The following is an 18,936-nucleotide window of genomic DNA, read 5'->3' as shown; positions in this document are numbered from 1 at the left end:
CTTCTAAAATTATGTCTACCACAAGCATTGCATCTATAAGATTCCATTTTTAAGCAATCCAGGCAGAAAGAGTTACAGCACCAACTACCATCTTAAAGCAGTAACATCTGAGTAGTTACCACCATTCTAACAGTTGATTAAAATCTCTATAAAAACAGAGGCGCCTTTCTGCAAAGTGTCAGCATAGTATTTAAAGTCACACTATATAGGAGAAAAATCATAGAATACCAGGTTGGAAGCAGACCTCAAGGATCACTCGGTCCAACCTTTCCTGGCAGAATTACAGTTTAAACAAGATGTCTCAGCACCCTGTTTAAAATGCCTGTTTAAAATAAAAATACATTTAAATAATCAGTGCCTTAACATAAGAATACTGCTATGTTTATTAGAAAAATCAAGAATACCTTCTCTTCTCATCTGTATTTACCAGTCTAAGATACTTGCTGATCATGAACAAAGACAATCCTTTCAGAAATAACTAAAGTTCAGAAGAACTATAAGCCTTTTCCGGGTAGGAAAATTCCATTTCCTTCTCAAAATTATAAATAGCATTTTGTTAAGAGAGTGAAAATAATCAATGAAACTTCAGTAAGTTTTCAGAAGCACTTGACAAGTTATAAGAAGAGAGGAGTGGTACTTACCATCAAAGCTAATACTTGCAACTTTGGTATATTTACTTTCAGAGGCTTTTAACGTAACGGGCTTGAAATGTACTGTTATAGCTTCGTTCTGTGGTGTAGGTCTAACACTCTGCAAACAATCAAAATAAGAAGCACCTGTAAATTTATCATTGCTAACATGCTGTGAAGCCTTCATGTGTCTTTCACAGTGATACAACTGCAACTAGTTTTGGCCAAGCTCTTACAGGTCTGTCTTTCCCATGACAAAGCAGCATTACAAGTGGTTTTAGAATTTTTTTTCAGGTCCTACAAATTACTCAGTCAATATACAAGAAAGTGGGTAACAGTGAGTTCTCCTTGGGGATGTTGAATTAAGTGACAGTATGGCCAGAAAATATTAATAAAATAGAAAACAAACCTTATTTAAATTAAGATTTAATTTTTATTCTTAATGCTGCAGGGTTACAATAGCTAGGCTATTTGTTCCTGGTACACTCATTAACAAAGCTGTTGACTGAGTTGTGAAACTACCAGAGAGGATGCAGATATCTCCCTTGTTTCCAATCCCATGCTAAGTCTGCAGAGAAAAAAACAACTAGCTGTATAGAGAAACATTTTGTAGATCTGCAATGACACTTTTTCTACACTAACACTTTACAAGGTCACTTTTTTCATCTGAGGATTACTGTTTTAAACTAAATGGAAAAGGTAAATGAGCTATTGTGTCAGTTATTAGCCAGAGCTGATTTGTAGAGGTACTCATAGTATCATGCCGCAGGATAAGGGATTCCACGTCATCTGAAGACTATAAAGATTGCTAGCAAGCTCTCTATCTAGATTCCACAGAGAAACTGGGCATGAAGCATTTAAAAGCTCTTATTCTTGTTTTGCTTAAAATTAGGATGGCTGCCATGATTCTTCCTCCCCAGCTGTCTTCTCTTGCTTTAAGAACAGCTCAGCTGCTCATGTAGCAGCTGTTAAGCCACAGCAAATTACAGGATGCTGTATTACTGAAACTGAAATGAGTGCTGCCTTACCTTCTGCTGGGCTGCAGAGGTTTAGCACCTGCTTGATAAGCAGCTGAGCCTTTCTTGGTCAGGGAGGAGCAAGGCAGACAGCTAGCGGTACAAACCAATTACAGTCCTCCCAAGCCAAGCTGTCCTTGATTGTAAATTAAAGCCATAAAAGTGTGCATAAATAACTAAGTTCTGCAGACCACATGATCCTTAGCAGGAACAAGCAGCACTAGTCCTGCAGCTAACGAATAAGCGCAGTTAACTCAACCAGAAGTTTTGTATCTTGGATTTATAGCATTGACCTTTGTCCACCATCATGTCTGCAAACATGGGGGGCAGATATTTGATATTTCTCTTCATAAGTCAATTAATAACTATCTCAATTTTCTTCTGATGAAATCCACACTACAAAACTGAAATCTTGACATATCCTTAAAAAAAACCCTCTTAAAGCAGATGAAACCAAAGCTATGATAAAGTTCACAACTTTTGCATAACAGAGAGGACAACCATTTTTAGAAGCTCTTTTCATGAAAAATGCTTCCTTTAATTACTGGTCTGAAATAATGCTGATTTCATTTAGTAAATCAAACTGGAAATATTCAGAAGGACAGCCTGTTGCCAGAAAAATGGCAGGTTACAGAGATGCATCTCTTAAACCACAAGTGCAACAAACCTACAAGTATTTACTCAAAATGTCTACAACTGGTTAATTTAGTTAAGGAAGGAATTTACACTGTTCCGTTGAAAATTTCTGAACTACATAATGCACATTTTTCATCTGTTGCTTGATTACATACTATAAAGGGAAATACAGAATTAAGACAACTAAAGAAAAAACAAACATCCTTAAGAATCCTTTCAACTTCACTTTCCTCAAATTTCAACCTACTTCATTAAAGCTCAAGTAAAACCTGTCCTGAAATATGCATTAAAAATCATCAAACATGGACAGATCCTGGAAGTACATAAAAGTTTAATCAAGAACATAATACTACCAATTTTCTCAGAAAATTAATCTAACAGCAACTTTTGTAGGGAAAAATAATTTTAAATAGACATGCTTCAGTAACACATGGCCCCACTCAAGATTCCTGACCCCGCTCTGTAAAGACACACTCAATATTTAGCGTAACTGCAGAAAAATTAAGACCTTAAATGTTCTAAAGGACACAAAGGGGGGCTAAAACTTTGTGCTTTTGCAGGAGTTCTTGAGAAAGACTTTGAAGGTTTCAGGACTCTCGGACTACATGTATTCCAATAAACTAAAGAGTACGGGTTGAAAGACTGGCACATGTTCAGCTGTAATTGTCTACCAGTCAGAAGGCTCCTGAACCTAGTTTTGTCTTGCCCACCTAACAAAGACAAAAAAGCCCTGTGGCTACAGGTAGCAGTTTTAGGATAGTTCCATTAGTGTCAGAACCACTACTGTACCGTTTTACTAGCTTTTACAGACACAACTGTCAGTAATTTGTTGGCCTTCTGTATAAACAGAGAAACCCCTAACTACCTAAAGCTCACTTTCTCCATAAAGAACCATCCGGAACAGCCATGGAATAAACTACTACTAAATTGTAATCTTTGATAATTTCAAGACACATGTACTCAAACGTGCAGATGAAAACGTAACACAGAAGTAAACTATTTCTTGCAGACTGCTACGAGAAATTAACCCCTATTCTAAAGTTGGGACAGAACTAAATACTTCCTTATACAAAACACTTTTGTTTTCGAACTGATACAATTCAGCTTCACTAAGGCTGTTCTGAAGTTCCTGGTTCTTCATGCATCAAATATGGTCATGACCTCAAGTTTTGAAGCGTCCCTTTGCTTTTGGCAGTCAAATAGGCCCAAACTGCCTTAAGGAAACACAAAGTTTTCATTATAGAGAAGGGATAAACGAAAGTGTTCAACAATCTACATTTACCAGATTTTTGACAGAATGGCTTAATTGTTGCAGCATGACTAGTTCATCCAGTCACGAAATAAGCATTATCCTCCTTAATAATGGAACAAACCCTACAAAATGAGGGCGATATTACAAGGAGTTTAAAAACTCAAAAAAGAAAGTGACTTGCTCTTATTTTCCACAACCAATTTGTTGGACCACAGCATGACTAAGTACTTGAAGGCAGAACAGCTACAACTCTGGCAACAGTATTAGCGGTCTCTCACACACTGATGACCTGAAGATATTTAGTTCCTCCAGTACCCAGCTTAAACATATGCTAAATATAGCCCTGGCCTTTTCTTCTGACATTAAGATGAAATTTGTCACACAGCTCTGTCTCACTACTTTTAAACCCTAGCTCTCAAGGGTCAGAAGTCTATTTGTCAAGCTTTCCTAGAAGTAAGCTATTCACCAAGTTCCCTCCAAAATTTTTTTACTCTTGCTTACCACTTTTAAATTCCTTAATTGGTACAGCAGCAGAAATTCACAGAGTCCCTTAGTGAAAAGAACAACTGACTTGATGTGCCATGTGATACACTGAAAAACGGATCATGTCTGAACCTGTGTGGTAGCTTTTTCATTGCAAAAGTGACTCCCAAAGGCTTTAAAAATACCAAATTAACTGCTTTGATACACAATAAAAAAATAATTTATCTGGAAAAGCTTTGTCATGATGTGTATAATGGTTATCAAGTGACGGCCTTCCATTAGATCGATATTTATGGTTTACAGCCCATAGTCTGAAGACCACAGATTTTTTAAAAAAATGGATAGGCTTGGGGTTTTTTTAAATGGAGGAGTATGAGTTAGGCTCTACACTACCAGGTATTAGAAGTGATACTGATGGTCTGAAAATATGGTTATCTGCATTGTACTCAGCAAGTATACTACACACTTTAAAAAATAAATTTTAAAAAAAGGAAAAACTGTAAAATCTAAGAAGACAAGCATGCTGTCAAATATAGCTGAAAAATAATTTAATGAATTTACCAACCCTCTCAATGCAAAAATCATATACAGGTCTTTTTGGTTTTCAAAGCCCTCTATGGAAGTTGTGCTATAACTTACAAAGCCATGATTCCTATAGGATCACCTGATCTCATTAATGCAATAAGCATTAGGACCTCAATGAATTAAAATCTTCTTGCGCTATACTGTAAGTTTCTCTTGTTTGCAGTATACCGTAAGTTTCTCTTGACTTAAAAATTATTAGTGAATAACAGCTTAGCAAGTACTGCAATGGACTATTGTCACTGTGAAAACTTATCTTCATCACTAAAAATGTGTCCTGTTTCTACTTTAAATTCATCTAGCCTCAGTTTCCAGTATCCTAAAGTTTTGCAGATCTCTACTACTAAAACACTGTTCCTCATAGTTACAGCTTCAAGCTTTATAAACACAGAACTGCTCTCCAAGATCTCAGTAAGAAACCTTTGCCAATCCTTCAGTCATTCTTCTGGCTCCTCTGGTTTCTTTTCAACACTTCAACACTTTTTGAAGTGCACTGGGACAAGGTATAGCTAGCTACACAACTAAATCTGGAAAAGAAGGAAGACAGGAAGGGGAGAAGGAAGAAGTGAGAAAAATAGTGGGCAATGAGAAAAATCACACAGGAAAAGGTATGAATGAACAAGGGCGGACTACCAGACTAGAGCCAAAATTCTGTAATAAAAATGGAAAGTAGAAAATCCAAATGCTAGAATTCTGAAGCTGGCTGCACTTCACATTTAGCAGCAGTGGTCTTACTGCTAAGGGCCCTAGAGTGTTTGAGTTCTTTTCATATTTCAAGCAACAAAGAAGATAAGCTCAAGAAAACAAGGGTCAGTTTACAGTCAGCTCTTGAAAGCTACTATTTGCTTATCTCAAAAAATTATGTTGGGCAACCGCTTTTTACACTGATGTGTAAATGTGATGTGTGTATGATGAGGACAAAGAATCTCACAGACTCTGTATTCCTCTCCCACTCACTGAACATGAATTACAGTCCTCAAGTACAAAAGTTTACAAAGGTTCAGATATTGCAGCCTAAAAATGCTGTTCAGAGCATTCAAAGAAGGCTATGAAGCAAATTAATTTTACCACGCATCACAATTACTTGCTCTACTATTAAGTTACATTTTCAGTCACACATAACCTAGCTTCTAATTCTGAACACTATATGGTGAACCTGTGAATGATCAATTTTTATGAGAAAAAGTAAATCCAAGTAGAAAGTTTCAAATTGAAAGAAAATAAAACTTACTGTAATTGGCACATCTTTTGTTCCTGAATTTAATAAATGCAGATTCAAAATTTTTGGCAGATCTGTTAAAGAACAAAAACCACACCTGTCTATTAGGCTACTTTAACACGTGAATCTTATACAAAGTAATTTACACTAGCTGGCTTCTTCTGTAACTCCACTGTTCTGTGTTAAAAAGTTATACTAACATGACAGAACAGTCAAAATAGGTAGTCCGAAGAATCTGACACAAACTGCAATTTTGTGTATTAGTATGTATTACATGCTTCAGCTTACCACTCATATTTCTACACATTAAGAAGTGAACAGACTAAAAATACCACAATGAATGACTTTGTCAGGTGCACCCATGTTCAGAAGAAATTACTCTTACTTGAAAATCTTTATATGTTAAGGAAGTTGCAAGGAAAAGTTCTTCAGAAGCTATCTTTTTTTGGTTGAAAAAAATATACCACTTTTCTTCAGCAATAAATCCCTCTTACAGTTTCAAAAAAAATACCTCCAGTTTTATTACTTTCTGATATATATATTTTTATCACTAAATAATATTAATGTAAGCATAAAATGTTAAGCACAAATGTGTAAGTGGCAATTAAAAAAAGATCCTATCATAAAACATTTGATCAAGTCTGCACACCTTCACTTTTCGCTGTGTCTGAAAATCATTAAAACTTACCCAGATGTGAAGCAATCTTTCAAAACAAGTTCACAAACTAAGTGAACCGAAATGCTTTTCAGACTATGCCATGTGCAACTGTGTAACACTAATGTTACTATTGGACTTACAACCTGGCGTGCAAACTACTGCTTGCTTGTACACACCCCAAGTACTCTCACATCTGTGCACTGTTGTAACCTGCTGTTGTTATCTGTCTTTTTAAAAGCATCATTCCACAAGCAACCCTGAAGAGTACAAAGGTAACTGGGCTTTCCCCTCCCCACCCTATTCCTGATAAATGCTTGGAGAACTGAAGAATGGTTTACCTTGTGTTCTTAGTGTACCAAAATCTAGCATTTCTGTTGATGAATAGATTCCTGGTGCTTAAAAACAAAAAAGAAAAAAGTTACAATATTCTTATTATACTAAGAATTAATTTGAATAACTGAAAAAAACCCCAACCAAAACACAAAACAAACCCAAAAATCAACAAAACCTCAACCACTCTTTCACAAACCTGTTGTAACTTCTACTTCAACAGGGAGAATAATAAATTCTGTGTTGTCTGAGGCATTTGTTTTTATTCTAATGAAGGCTGTATGATTATCTGCTTCTCTTGAAGAAAAGCTGGCTCTCATCACTCCTTTTGTTTCATAGGGAGGTATTTCCTGATAAATAATCAAAGCATATCTATGAGAGCACAGTAATTACAAAAAAAGCTGTCACACCAAATAATTACAATAGAAGCATTGGGTATAACTGTGTTAAGAGAAAAAGCTACAACAGCAGGAAGAGACAGGCTTCATAGAACTAAAATTACCATTAAATTCATAAAGGATAGTTGTAATCATCTAATATGACACTGATTAAAAATAGGTATATGCAAGAGAACTTTTGTGTCCCATTTGATTAAGTTAACGATTCTACGATTCTAAGTTTTATATATTAAATTTGTGGTAAAAACACAGACTAAATTAACAGAATCTGGCAATAAACAAAAGATATTCAGAAAAAATGTTGACAGTAACATCAAATATTGACTTTGCATATTCTAATTGTTTTTTCTCCAAAGGAGACACAAACCATATAGTTTCAGTGCTAAACACAAATTAAAATAGTGCACAACTCCATGTAGCCAGAAGCTTGTGGAGCTCCAGGTTTTGAGAGTCATCATGTAATTTACAGGACAAAGTAAAAACATATTTTAGTTTCTGTACCACACCTATCAGTTCTAATTGGCATTCAGGGTTTGAAAGACAACTCTTTCTGTATTAGCTGGACACAGCTGCAGCACAAGACGAACCTCAGCACCACAGCTGAAATACTAACATTGGATTGTCTTCCCTGCCATACTACAGAAGGTTTGAGGACTGGATTTTTGGTTGGTTGCTTGATTTTTGTTTTTAACTAGAAGACGAAAACCTTGATTTGAAATTTTCTAAGGCACAATGACTGCAGATGTATTCTTTGAAAACTGTTGATTATCAAAGTAAGAAGATTTCAAGTTCTGTTTTCACATTTATTCACAGACCCAACATAATGCATCCATTTATTAATGTTTCAAAGGATGTGATCTGACTCTTCCATATGTGTAACTAGGGATCCAAAGTCAGTCAGATCCCTGAAGTAACTTCAAAGAGTGATTACAAAAATACTCCTGCATATGCAGACTGCTTCATCCAATCATTCAAGCATTTGCCATCACAACAATTTTATACAATTATGCATATCCATATGTCAAAGTATCATCACCATATTTCAAATATTTTCTTCTACTTTGAAGCTTTTTCTAACCGCAGTACAGCTCTTGACATAACCAATATAATGATGTACCTGTGTGTTTCCTCCTACTGGTTTGATTTCTTCAAGTTGTCTTATTGTTTTGAAATACCAATAGTTATATGAAAATGCGTACCAATGGGTATGAAAATGGATGGATATAAGAAACAAGAGGATTAGTCCTTCCAGGACACCAGAAGCTTTCACATGCAAGTCCTCATGGCTTTAACTGGCAACCTGGCTGAGAGAAGCTGAAAAGCTGCATGCTCTGAAAAACATCTCCCTTGAGTTCTCCTGACAGCTAGGAAGGGGCTATCTATAGAAGCAATGCAAATTGACTAAAACAGTGTCAAAACATTAGGACATTTATGCTTTAAAATCCATTTTCATGTGAACATCTAACCCTCAGCATCTGTTTCCACTGTATTTTTTAAAAAGTTGTGATCTGTGTTAATACTTATTTCCTTGCAACTTTTGTACCTAAAACTAAAATACTGCCATTCTAATGGACTTTCTCCAGAAAAGACAAGAATTAAGTATTGTGATTGTCCTTTGCAACTCACTTGGAAATTACTTTGCCTTGGAAATATCCTCTTAAAACAAATATAACTGTCACATGACTGTAACAACACACTTGAGCAAGAGACAAGCTTAGGGCTCAATGGCTCTGAAGTCTCTCCCAGACCAAAAACCAGTCATCACAAAATCAAATCATTCTAACTGAAAAGGAAAATAAGTTTTGTATCTAGCTGGACATTATCAATGGTGTGACATACAGCATGGAGCCAAAAACCATACCTTCGGGATTATTCTAAATTTTATTTCACTTAAAGATATCAGTTTGTGTTACTTCAAATCAGATTTCATGAGCCAGACCATGGGTCCATCCATTCCACTACCTTGACTCTAGCAGCAGACATGATGAGTAGGGAGTAGCTGCAGGGCATGCATGTAGGGATATTTTCCAGAACAGTTTCCAGCCATTCTCAACTCATGATCTAGCGATTTACTTCAGCTAGACACACTGCTGTTTTATTTAGTAGTCCGTGATAGATTTTTCTTCCCTAAATTTGTTCAGCTTCATTTTCAACCCATGTGTGCATTTATAGTAATTTGCAGGAAGGACTTTCTAAGTTAAAAAAACCCCACCACCAACAAAAAAGCCAACACAAAAAAACCATGTATACTTTTTCTGTGGGTTAGATCCAGCTCACAGGCCTCCAGGACTGAAAGCTCAGGTAGGTGTAATTCATTCTAATGGGAATCATTTTGTTCTTCGCATTTCAAAACAGCACAGCTCTACACATATGGCTTATCGTAATTAAACCTTTCATTCAACTCCTACTACCACAACATTAACAGACCCTGTTATTGTTTCCATTTTTATGGGGTATTTTAATGATTACATGACAAGAGTCAAAGCTAGTAAAAAAACCCCAAAGCCTAAGCTCATATCAAAATAAAAACTCCCAATAAGTACAATAAGTGCTGCAAGACACAACTACTCACCCATAGCTTTCTTGTACCTCCCTGCTGACCTGTTGGAAGCTCTAAATGGAGATCACCTCCACTGGAATACATTTCTACCACCTGAGGTGGATAACAGGAAAAGGTTAGCACTCAGGCTTAAAGGGATCCTGCTTAGTTATCAGATATTATCATGTGCAATGGCATAGCTTAATGACTATTTGACCACTGGAATATCTTACAAATTCACTTTAATGCTGATATAGCCATTTGCTAGTGCTACATTTTATGTGCTTTCTAGAGCATTTTATAGTTTGTGAATCACTTAACAGAATCAGCATTTGGTTAGGTAAAGACATCAATCCTGCCTGAACAAAAGAATGTTTTCCAACATTACATATTGGAGTATACTGAAACAACAACTTATGCTGTGCAAACCAGACAGAATGAAGTCAAGAGGCATCACTGGATTAAAAGATCTGTTTAGCTTTGTTTGCTTCAGTATTCTTCCTAATTATCAGTGAAGTTTAAATCTTTATTTTTCAGAAATTACAACCATTTAAAAACTGAAATTTCACCAGAAAACCTCAGTTTTGGAAATTAAGAGATCTGCGACTATAATCTACAATGTCGAGAACTGATTTGCATCTGAGCAGAAAAAAAAAATCTTATAATATGAAAGACATGATCTCAAATAGCTCTAAAGTTCAAACAGAATTTTAAGAAGTACCAAAATAAACAAAATTTCAGTTTAATACCAAAAACGAGCATTTAATGATTTTTCTCTTAGGCTCACCTGCAAAGGTTCACTGTGAGGGTTATGTATATTTATTATAGGAGAGAAACTGCTATTTACAGGAACTCGTGCCCCAATAAATGGGCGCAATCGATAGGGGTTCGGAACTCCAATGCCAAACACCTGGTTCAGAGAAAGAAACACAAACTTAAGTAGCTGTATGCAATTGTTGCAGAGCCTAACATGCATACCCATTTTAGCAATCCATCAAAAACTCTTTCTGATAAATTTTATAGTATACTTGTAACCAAACCTTTAAAACCAGTATCATACTAAAGCTCTGAAATAAAGAAACTGGTTTAGTTTGCAGCTAAAGGCTATTCCTCTATTTAGGCTATATTCCTCTAAAGGCTATTTCTACTATTTACTTACATGTATACTGAAAAACAGGAAATCAAAAACCCACCCTTTTTTCTGACACTCTGGAATACTAGATACCAGATAAAGGTTAATGAAATATGATACGTTCCTTTAATCATATAATTATGAAACTATTCATATTGGGAAGCATTTTTGTTGTTGTTTTCAAAACACCGTCATGATAAGAGTCATATTCTTTCAACAAGAAGATTTCTCTCATTTTTCACTTTTCAGTCTCTCTCATCTGTCTGAATTATCTTTCTGAATCTCCAGTGAGTAATTTTTTGCCAGCTTAATGAATAACATTGTCTTGCCACTGGATCAGATAAGTCAAGAGCTAAAGGATGAGCTAGATCACTACAATGAGCCAGTAAAATAACACACACAAGAAAAGGTATTGGGAGAATTTAAATTAATTCCATTGATCTGGCTTACAGTACTGTCCTACTGATCTTTACAATGGTGTACCCATGTTACAACAAACAACAGGGATGGAAACTTCTTCAACTGGGTTGATGGAAAAAAAGAAACAAACCAACAACCCACCAATGTTGTGCAAATATCCTTGGATGGTTAAGCATACCAAAATAGATACTGCTTTGGCTGACTCACACTTCACTTTTCTGGAAAGAGTGTAATTCTCTTACCTGATAAGTAAATACCCCATGATTAGAAGTGTTAATAAATAAAGTGTTCTCTACATTTCCCACTACTCTTGCGAGGAAAACTACATCAAAGGACGTATTCCCTCCTGGAAGAATTTTCTGGAAAAAATAAAATAAAAGCAAGCAAGCAGAAGGATAAGGAAAACTGTTTACTGAATAAATTGCATCATGCAGATGAATAAAAGTTTTTGTGCTACAGAAGATTCTCACGTGTTCTTTATGGAATACTGAAGTTAAGGCAGTCAACTGCAGATTTGGAAAGAGAAAATTAGAACTTTCAGAAAAATGAAATGTGTACAAACTAATAAAAATAGAATTAATTTAAAACTATTACCTAGTACAGAATCATATTTACTTGAATTTTTGCGCTGAATTCTGAATTTAGACTTCAGCTTATCACAAAAATATTTTAGACTGATAGTTCAAAGGTCACTGGAGAAATGCAATTGCTACAAGACTTCCATAAATGCCACAGGTTGCTTATTATGGACAGGTTTTCTGAATTTTTTCACATTTAATGGCTCTTGTTAAGCCACAGGCCTTGCAGACAAAAGTGAAACTCGAAGACTCTACCTGACAGCAGGTTAGAAGTTAACCAGCCGCTGAGACCAGGCTTTTGAATGTGCGAGTTCCTGTAACACAGGAACTGTTACTTACAGCTCTAAGTACATTGGAGTGACTACTGCACACTAACACAACTTCATGTGACTTGGAATATTCAGAAGAAATATAGGAACAGTTTGTTTCTGTAAGTGCTCTAAGGAAATGTACTCACCTCAGCAACAAAGGAGATCTGCTGTTAAACCATCAATTACAATACACATTTCCAACGCAGTCAGAACTCCTTGTGTTTCTGTGCTCAGCTCAGATTTGCTCTGAGATGAAGAACTGCAGTATCTTAATACTTCTAGGTGTGTAATTATTGCAGTAAGTCACTCTTCTAAAGAAGCTTCCATTCAGATTGGAGAGGGGGAAGAAAAGCTCATTTTGGGAAAGCAAAAAAACTTACCCTATTTTGGAAAAACGATGCATGAAAATGTGATGTTGTAGCAGATATTGATACTAATGTAATTGTTTCTTCTGAGCTAGGGTTATGTAGGTAAACTTTTTCCATTTTTGGCATTCCAACTGGCCTGTCAAAATAGAGAGAGAAAATATTTTCAAAGTGTTAGAAATCTAGACAATAGAGCATTGGACTTTTTCCCATTACACCAGATAGGAGCATAAAAGTGATGAACACTGACAACAGCTTTGCATTTAATGCTTTTTTCAAGTAATGTATGTAACTTGGACCTAGAAGAATTACTTAGTTAACCTATCTTCCATTATTTTATTGCTTACTTTTCCTGAAGGTTTACCTAATGTTGCATCATGCTCATTCCATTGTGAGGTTTTTACTTCAGAATGAAAAGAAGCAAAGTTTTCTATTCCTATGCTAGAACCTCTAAATAATTATCTTAAGACAGGGTGCACACAGCAACTGAAAATAAACAGAACACACCCTAGACGAAAGTCTAAATGCCAATTTTTTCTATGATATACTGTAAGTAGGCTTACCCAGAACCCAGAATTTTTCTGGTATTATATTTTAGAACACTGTCTACAGAATTAAGTATGCAGACATGTACAGCAACAACTATTTTATTTCTGTATTTTGTTTGAATTGATACCTTAAGTAAAAAAATAAAGGCTTGAGACAAATTCTAGAACTTAGGAACCTAAAACATGGAAGTTACACAGTCAAACAACTGCACAATTTTTCAGTAACAAGACATGCTAACAAATTTATTCAACACAAACTTTTGGCTTGTTTCTTTTTGCTTACAACAGCTGACGTGACAATAGATGCTCCAGTTTCAGCAATTATTTTTCAGACTTTCTCTTCAGAATTTTTTTCATGCCTTTTAACTCATACATGTTAAGTATCAGCACCAAAGCACTAATAGAGCGTGCAGATTACAAATCGCTGCATTTGGAATTCTGGAATTTAAAACAGTTAACTCTTAACTTTCAGGTTACATGTACTCCATCCAGCACTCTCCCCCATGTCACTTGCTCCAAGCACTGCAAGGACACCCAAAACTACTGATAAGAATTACAACCTGTAGTACCTGCAGTGATGCTGACGAGAAAAAGGCAGCTGTTCTGCCATCCTCAATTAACCTTAACAGACCAAATTAATATGTGCTATTGCAGTCTCAGTTTTTCAACTGAGAGGGGGTGTGGAGTATATCTCAAGAGATGAAGCAACATAACTTTGCTGTAAATTAAAGGCTCCATTGAACGGAGAATTTAGTGACAATAAACAAACTATGCCATAATTTTCAAAGTGATTGTGCTTACAGAACCTCCTACACATGAAACACGGGCTAAAGAAGCAGATGCTAAGACAATTCAAAGACACAATTATTAACTATCAATAAAGGACATCATCACTAACAAAAATATATCTGCATTCTGCCACTGTAAAACTCTTTGCTTTGCTTGCCAAATTTCATGTCACCTAATTTCATGTCTCCAACAGCAAACACTTATTCTCGATCCTTCTTTCACTGTCAAAAAATCTCATTTTGATTCCTCTAACTTCACCAGTAACAAAGATCACAATTTCTCTCGCCTTTTAAAACCTGTACAAAACCAAACACCTGGGTTGAGCCCTAACAGAATATATTTTTATCTCTTGCTAGCATACATGGGGATGTCAGAAAGGGAAATGGTTTATCAGCTGTGACATTTTGCATTAACTACTGTAACTGCTACACTGTTGATCAATGGAATTAAACAGTAAACCTATGCACCTGTTCTTCTTTTGCTAGGATAAAGCTTACCAGACCAGAGGAATGCAAATGAGAGCCAGCCCTCCAAACTTCCTCATCTCTACCCCCATCCCCACCAAAAATCCCAGCATAACAACGAACATGCAAATCCACAACCAAGAAAAGTGCCTGCTGATAAGGAGTTACCCAACACCTCCTGAATTCAGAACCCACTGCTTCAAACACTCTTTCACTGACATCACTACAGATGGCCTTGAGTATTTTATCTGCTTGGTAACTATGAAAGGCAGAAGCTTTTATACCAGTCAACACTTTTGCAGCAAATTCCTTGTTTAGACAAAGTGGTCAAGCCTTAAACCAGTATCCAACGCCAATTTCTTTTTTTAAAAGGGAAGAAATAAAACAGTCAGTCAATCTCCTCCACCACTGAAGAAAGCTCTTTCAGCCCGAGGATCAGCTGTTTGTTCCCTAGTTCTCACTACAATTTTTCACTCTCCTTAGTGGAAGACATGCTCCCAGCGCCTTAGTGTAACTCTTTTGCTTGCCACAGTGCAGTTTTCGGACACTTCTCTTCCCCACAGCACATTCAGCAGCTTGTCAAGAAGGGGAAATTATCCTCCTAGTATGTAACAAAGCACTCCAACTACTCTTCATAGGAGGAGTTCAACAGCAAAAACTAGAATCAAACTGAACAGTTCCTTCCAACCACAACAGCAGGAAGAGAGAGATGAGTAGATTTTAATCACTGTATTACATGTGAGCAAATGACATGACTAGTGTATTATCTGTGGTCTCTAAAGAGAAACAGTTATGTACTGAAAACTGAAGATCAGAAGTTCACTTCAGTGACACCTATGATGCATCATGTGTGAAACATCACAAAGCCAAGAAAATGATCTTGAATGAACAGGCAATAGTGAAGCACAAGTCAGCTCATGCCAGAAAGGTAGTTTGCAAATAAAATCTTTAGGACCTTCATGCTTTTGCAGTTCTGAAAAGAAGGGACAATCCATCTATTCGATAGGCTCAAGTCTATAAAAACAAACTGGTAGGGAAACAGCCATGACCATGACCAACAACACAGCTCACTAATTTCATATTGCAGACTAAATTACTACAGTATAATTATAGGTAATAAAGGGAGAAGGCACTAAAAAGGAATTCTGATAGGACTTTGTTTTACTTTACTCCTTTGCTGATCATTCTGATTTTGAACCAATGAGTCTGATATTACATTTGGCTGAGATACAGCGTTCCTTATATTCCTTAAGTGTGATGTTAGCCAAATATACAGAAATAGGACCTCACAAACCTCACCCATTTTTTCTGCCATCAGACATGGTAAAATCCAGGTAGGGCAGAGTGCACCAGACACCTCTAATGAACCTGCATCCCAAGCAATAATCTCATGAGGGATGCTCTCCAAGCTGCAGATTATCAAACCACAATGAACTGCACATGTACGGCTGTAGCTGATGCCAATTTTAGAGTGGAATTTCCCAGAGCGGTCAACAGCTAGCACTTTTCTTTGTGAGAAGATGGTACAGACACAGACCTTCAGGCAAACACAAACTATCAAAGCATGTAAGATTTTGCTCCTGATCCTTTGTCCCTGCATAATGCTAGGTCCACCTACACTGATAAAAAAAACGATACCATAACCTAGATGAGAAGATGCTAATTAACAAGGGTGAGGTGCCTGGTCAAATGGGTAAAGAAATCTCTGTTCATGTTCTTTACTGCTACAACTCAACTCTTTCCAAAGTCTGAGTTAGTACCTGCAGTGTATTGTAAGCATGTCCTTGTAATGGAATTCATTGCTGTTCCAGGGATCAAAGGGTAGATTCTTTTAACAACGGAAATCAGCTCCTGCAAATTTTAGGGAGATGAGTCCTTGCGTTATTGGCCCAAAATTGATTTGCAAAAATAAGTAGCTACTCATTGTGAAGCAAACATAAATTGAGAAAATGCCCTTTTAAAAGCACAATTAATTTTTTTTCTTACTGCATATTGTTTAAACACCTCTGTAAAATGCTCACTTGATTTATGAAAACTGATACAAATCTTCTACTGAAAAGCAAAATATATAAATTCAGCAGATACATTCTTCATCTTCCATCTCTTAATTCTTTCTAATGAGACTGGAGAGAGAAATGAAGTCAACCAAAAGCTTCCCAGTTACATTTTGAAATGCTGGGAATATAGGTAAATATACTCAATATTCAGTTCTGGTAAATTCCTCATGAATTTTGAGAATGTGACATATGTTTTCCCCCATGTATTTCTTTCATTTAGCATCTCTGGCAACTGCAGAAACAATTGCAAAACCAGTTGTCACGCAACATATCAGAAGTGTCACAAGGGTTAAATCAGTATCCTGTCATACAGTATCCTATCAGACAGGGGTGAGTAACAGATGCCTGGAAGGCAGAGTGTAATGCTGAAAGCATACAAAGTCAGGTGCCGAGGACACTCTCCTAGGCTTGGGAATTTCCTGAACCAATGAAGACAGTTTTCCAGCCAGAAGATCAGACTGAGCAAGCTCCAACAGTAAGAACTTGGGTGTTGACTTGTAATGTATCCAACTACTTTTAATTAAAAAAACCAAAACGAGCTGGTCTTACAAGGTTACCTCTAGAAACTGAAAGGGAATGCCTTTTGTGCCCGTACTGAAGAAAATGCTAGTTTCCTTACACAAAGGAAGCCTGCACGATGTACAAAACTGGAGAATTAGCAAGCAGAGCATTCTTCCTGCTTCACACAAAAATGGTTGAGTGACACAGGCAAGTGGCTTCTTCATCTGAAGTTAAGAGTAGCTGAAGCACATACATTTACATTCTCAAATGCGTCTCCAACTCAGAAAAGCAAAAGAAAACAGAAGGGTTTTGGTTTTGCATATGTACTAACCTATAAATCAGTTGTTTTTTAGCTTCCAGATCTCACAGGCTTTTAACAAACAGAGAAAGTTCTTTGACACTAGACTTGACAAAAAGTTGGTGCCAGTGTAACATGCTAAATGGACCAAGTGCCCCATTTTATGTTAGGAATCTAACTTAAGATTCCATACAACAAAACCATGCCTTTTCCAAACAGTTGTCAAAACCACATATACAAGTAGTAGAGTTTATCCAACCATGTCACCGAGTGTGACTGGAATGAATCTAAGACTGTAACGAACTTTTGGCCGCATTGTGCAGTCTAGCATGATATGTGAAAAAACCTGAGGCAGATCTGGACAAAATGTCAATCTACTGTCAACAATTTCTCACGTTCAGCAAACTCCAAGTGAAATGAAGTTTGCTTTTGCAACATTTCTTTAAAATTCCAACCATCTCCAACTCTCACACATTATAAGTGTATCAAATGTACTGTGTAAATAGTTGGATGTATGTTATAGGCAACTTACAGGTCCTTTCAGCAGCTGTAAATGTATGTAAAATGTAGGAAAAATAGCAATCTGAGTAAATTCTCTAGTTGCTAAAATTCTTCACTATTTTTTTGTATAAGAGATTAGAGTTCTTGAAGAAAACAGACCATTTTGCTAAACTTACCTCATGTTACTTGAAGTAACTCCCATGGTTTTAAGGACATTTATATCTATTGTATATCTAGTAGATGCAAGTATTTAATCTATAGCTCAGGAAAACTTCCAACAGCTATATTGTTAACAATATCATTTCTCCATTTTCTTACTATGCTAGTCCTCCCCTAAGTTTTACAGCAGTCAAGCCTTACAAGGGAGTAAATCAGTTTACACTGCAGTATGGCACATTCATGATACACTTTGGCTTTCTAAATGCCCCCTTTTTATTCGCCTTCTTGTTCATAGTTCATGTAGTTAGAAGTATAACTACAGGCAGTGCAGTCTAGATTCAAAGAGAGGTATATCAAGACAGGTTTAGCCTGGCTGTATTCTCCAGATTTTTACCCATTCTGACATTATCCTGTCCTTAAAGTAAAGCATGTCCCTTACGTTACTTAGACTAACATAAGGTCTCCACACCTGCAAGAAAGTCTCAATATGCAAACATTGCCAAGCAATTGCTTTCAAGCCAGCTCAAGCTTTCATAGAATATTCTGCCAAATACTAGAGCTCACAAACAAGAAAACATTACAAAAATCCCCTAAACAAAACACTTCAAAGGAAATGCAAAATGAAATTGTTTATCAACGCAAAACTGAAAGAAAGAACTTAAGAACATTGTCCTACCCATGAGAAAATTTTGTCTGAGAATGGGACCTTGCTCAAATTGAGTGAAGCAAAAACCTCCATTCACGACAGAAAAATATGTTGATCAAGGATTAAAATATTACTGTAACCAAGACCATAATTTCACACCTGACCAATCATTTCTATTAGACAGGGGTAGGATGTCAACTTCATCTAAAATAATTCCATATTTTAAAAAATTTTTGATAAGTGGTTCTAGCTTATATTGTGGCAGTATCCTAAAATACTCAATACCCAAGTGCTCCATTATCAAAAGTTACCTCTATCAAAAAGTTTAGTTGTGAAGAGCTTAAACTTTACTTTTGATACAGTCAGAGTTGAATTAACAAAGATGAAGGCAATGTATCGAGATCTGTGAAGATCCACATTCTCCC

General features: G+C 36.3%; 1 protein-coding gene across 2 annotated transcripts in view; it reads right to left on the bottom strand.

Annotated features, from left to right (window-relative positions):
• Window positions 1-18,936, bottom strand: part of TMEM131 (transmembrane protein 131) — a 642,113-nt gene that overhangs the window by 34,105 nt on the left and 589,072 nt on the right. For both annotated transcript variants that reach the window (XM_032100312.1, XM_032100313.1), the window contains exons 5-12: window positions 12,564-12,687; window positions 11,537-11,653; window positions 10,530-10,652; window positions 9,776-9,856; window positions 7,005-7,155; window positions 6,814-6,870; window positions 5,830-5,891; window positions 642-750 (exon numbers count right to left, since the gene is read on the bottom strand). In XM_032100312.1, the coding sequence (XP_031956203.1) occupies window positions 642-750; window positions 5,830-5,891; window positions 6,814-6,870; window positions 7,005-7,155; window positions 9,776-9,856; window positions 10,530-10,652; window positions 11,537-11,653; window positions 12,564-12,687 (824 nt within the window). The remainder of the gene's footprint in view (window positions 1-641; window positions 751-5,829; window positions 5,892-6,813; window positions 6,871-7,004; window positions 7,156-9,775; window positions 9,857-10,529; window positions 10,653-11,536; window positions 11,654-12,563; window positions 12,688-18,936) is intronic.

This window comes from Corvus moneduloides, chromosome 2, assembly GCF_009650955.1.
Source record: "Corvus moneduloides isolate bCorMon1 chromosome 2, bCorMon1.pri, whole genome shotgun sequence".
Classification (NCBI taxonomy): Eukaryota; Metazoa; Chordata; class Aves; order Passeriformes; family Corvidae; genus Corvus; species Corvus moneduloides.
This window is presented reverse-complemented; position numbering and strand designations above follow the sequence as displayed.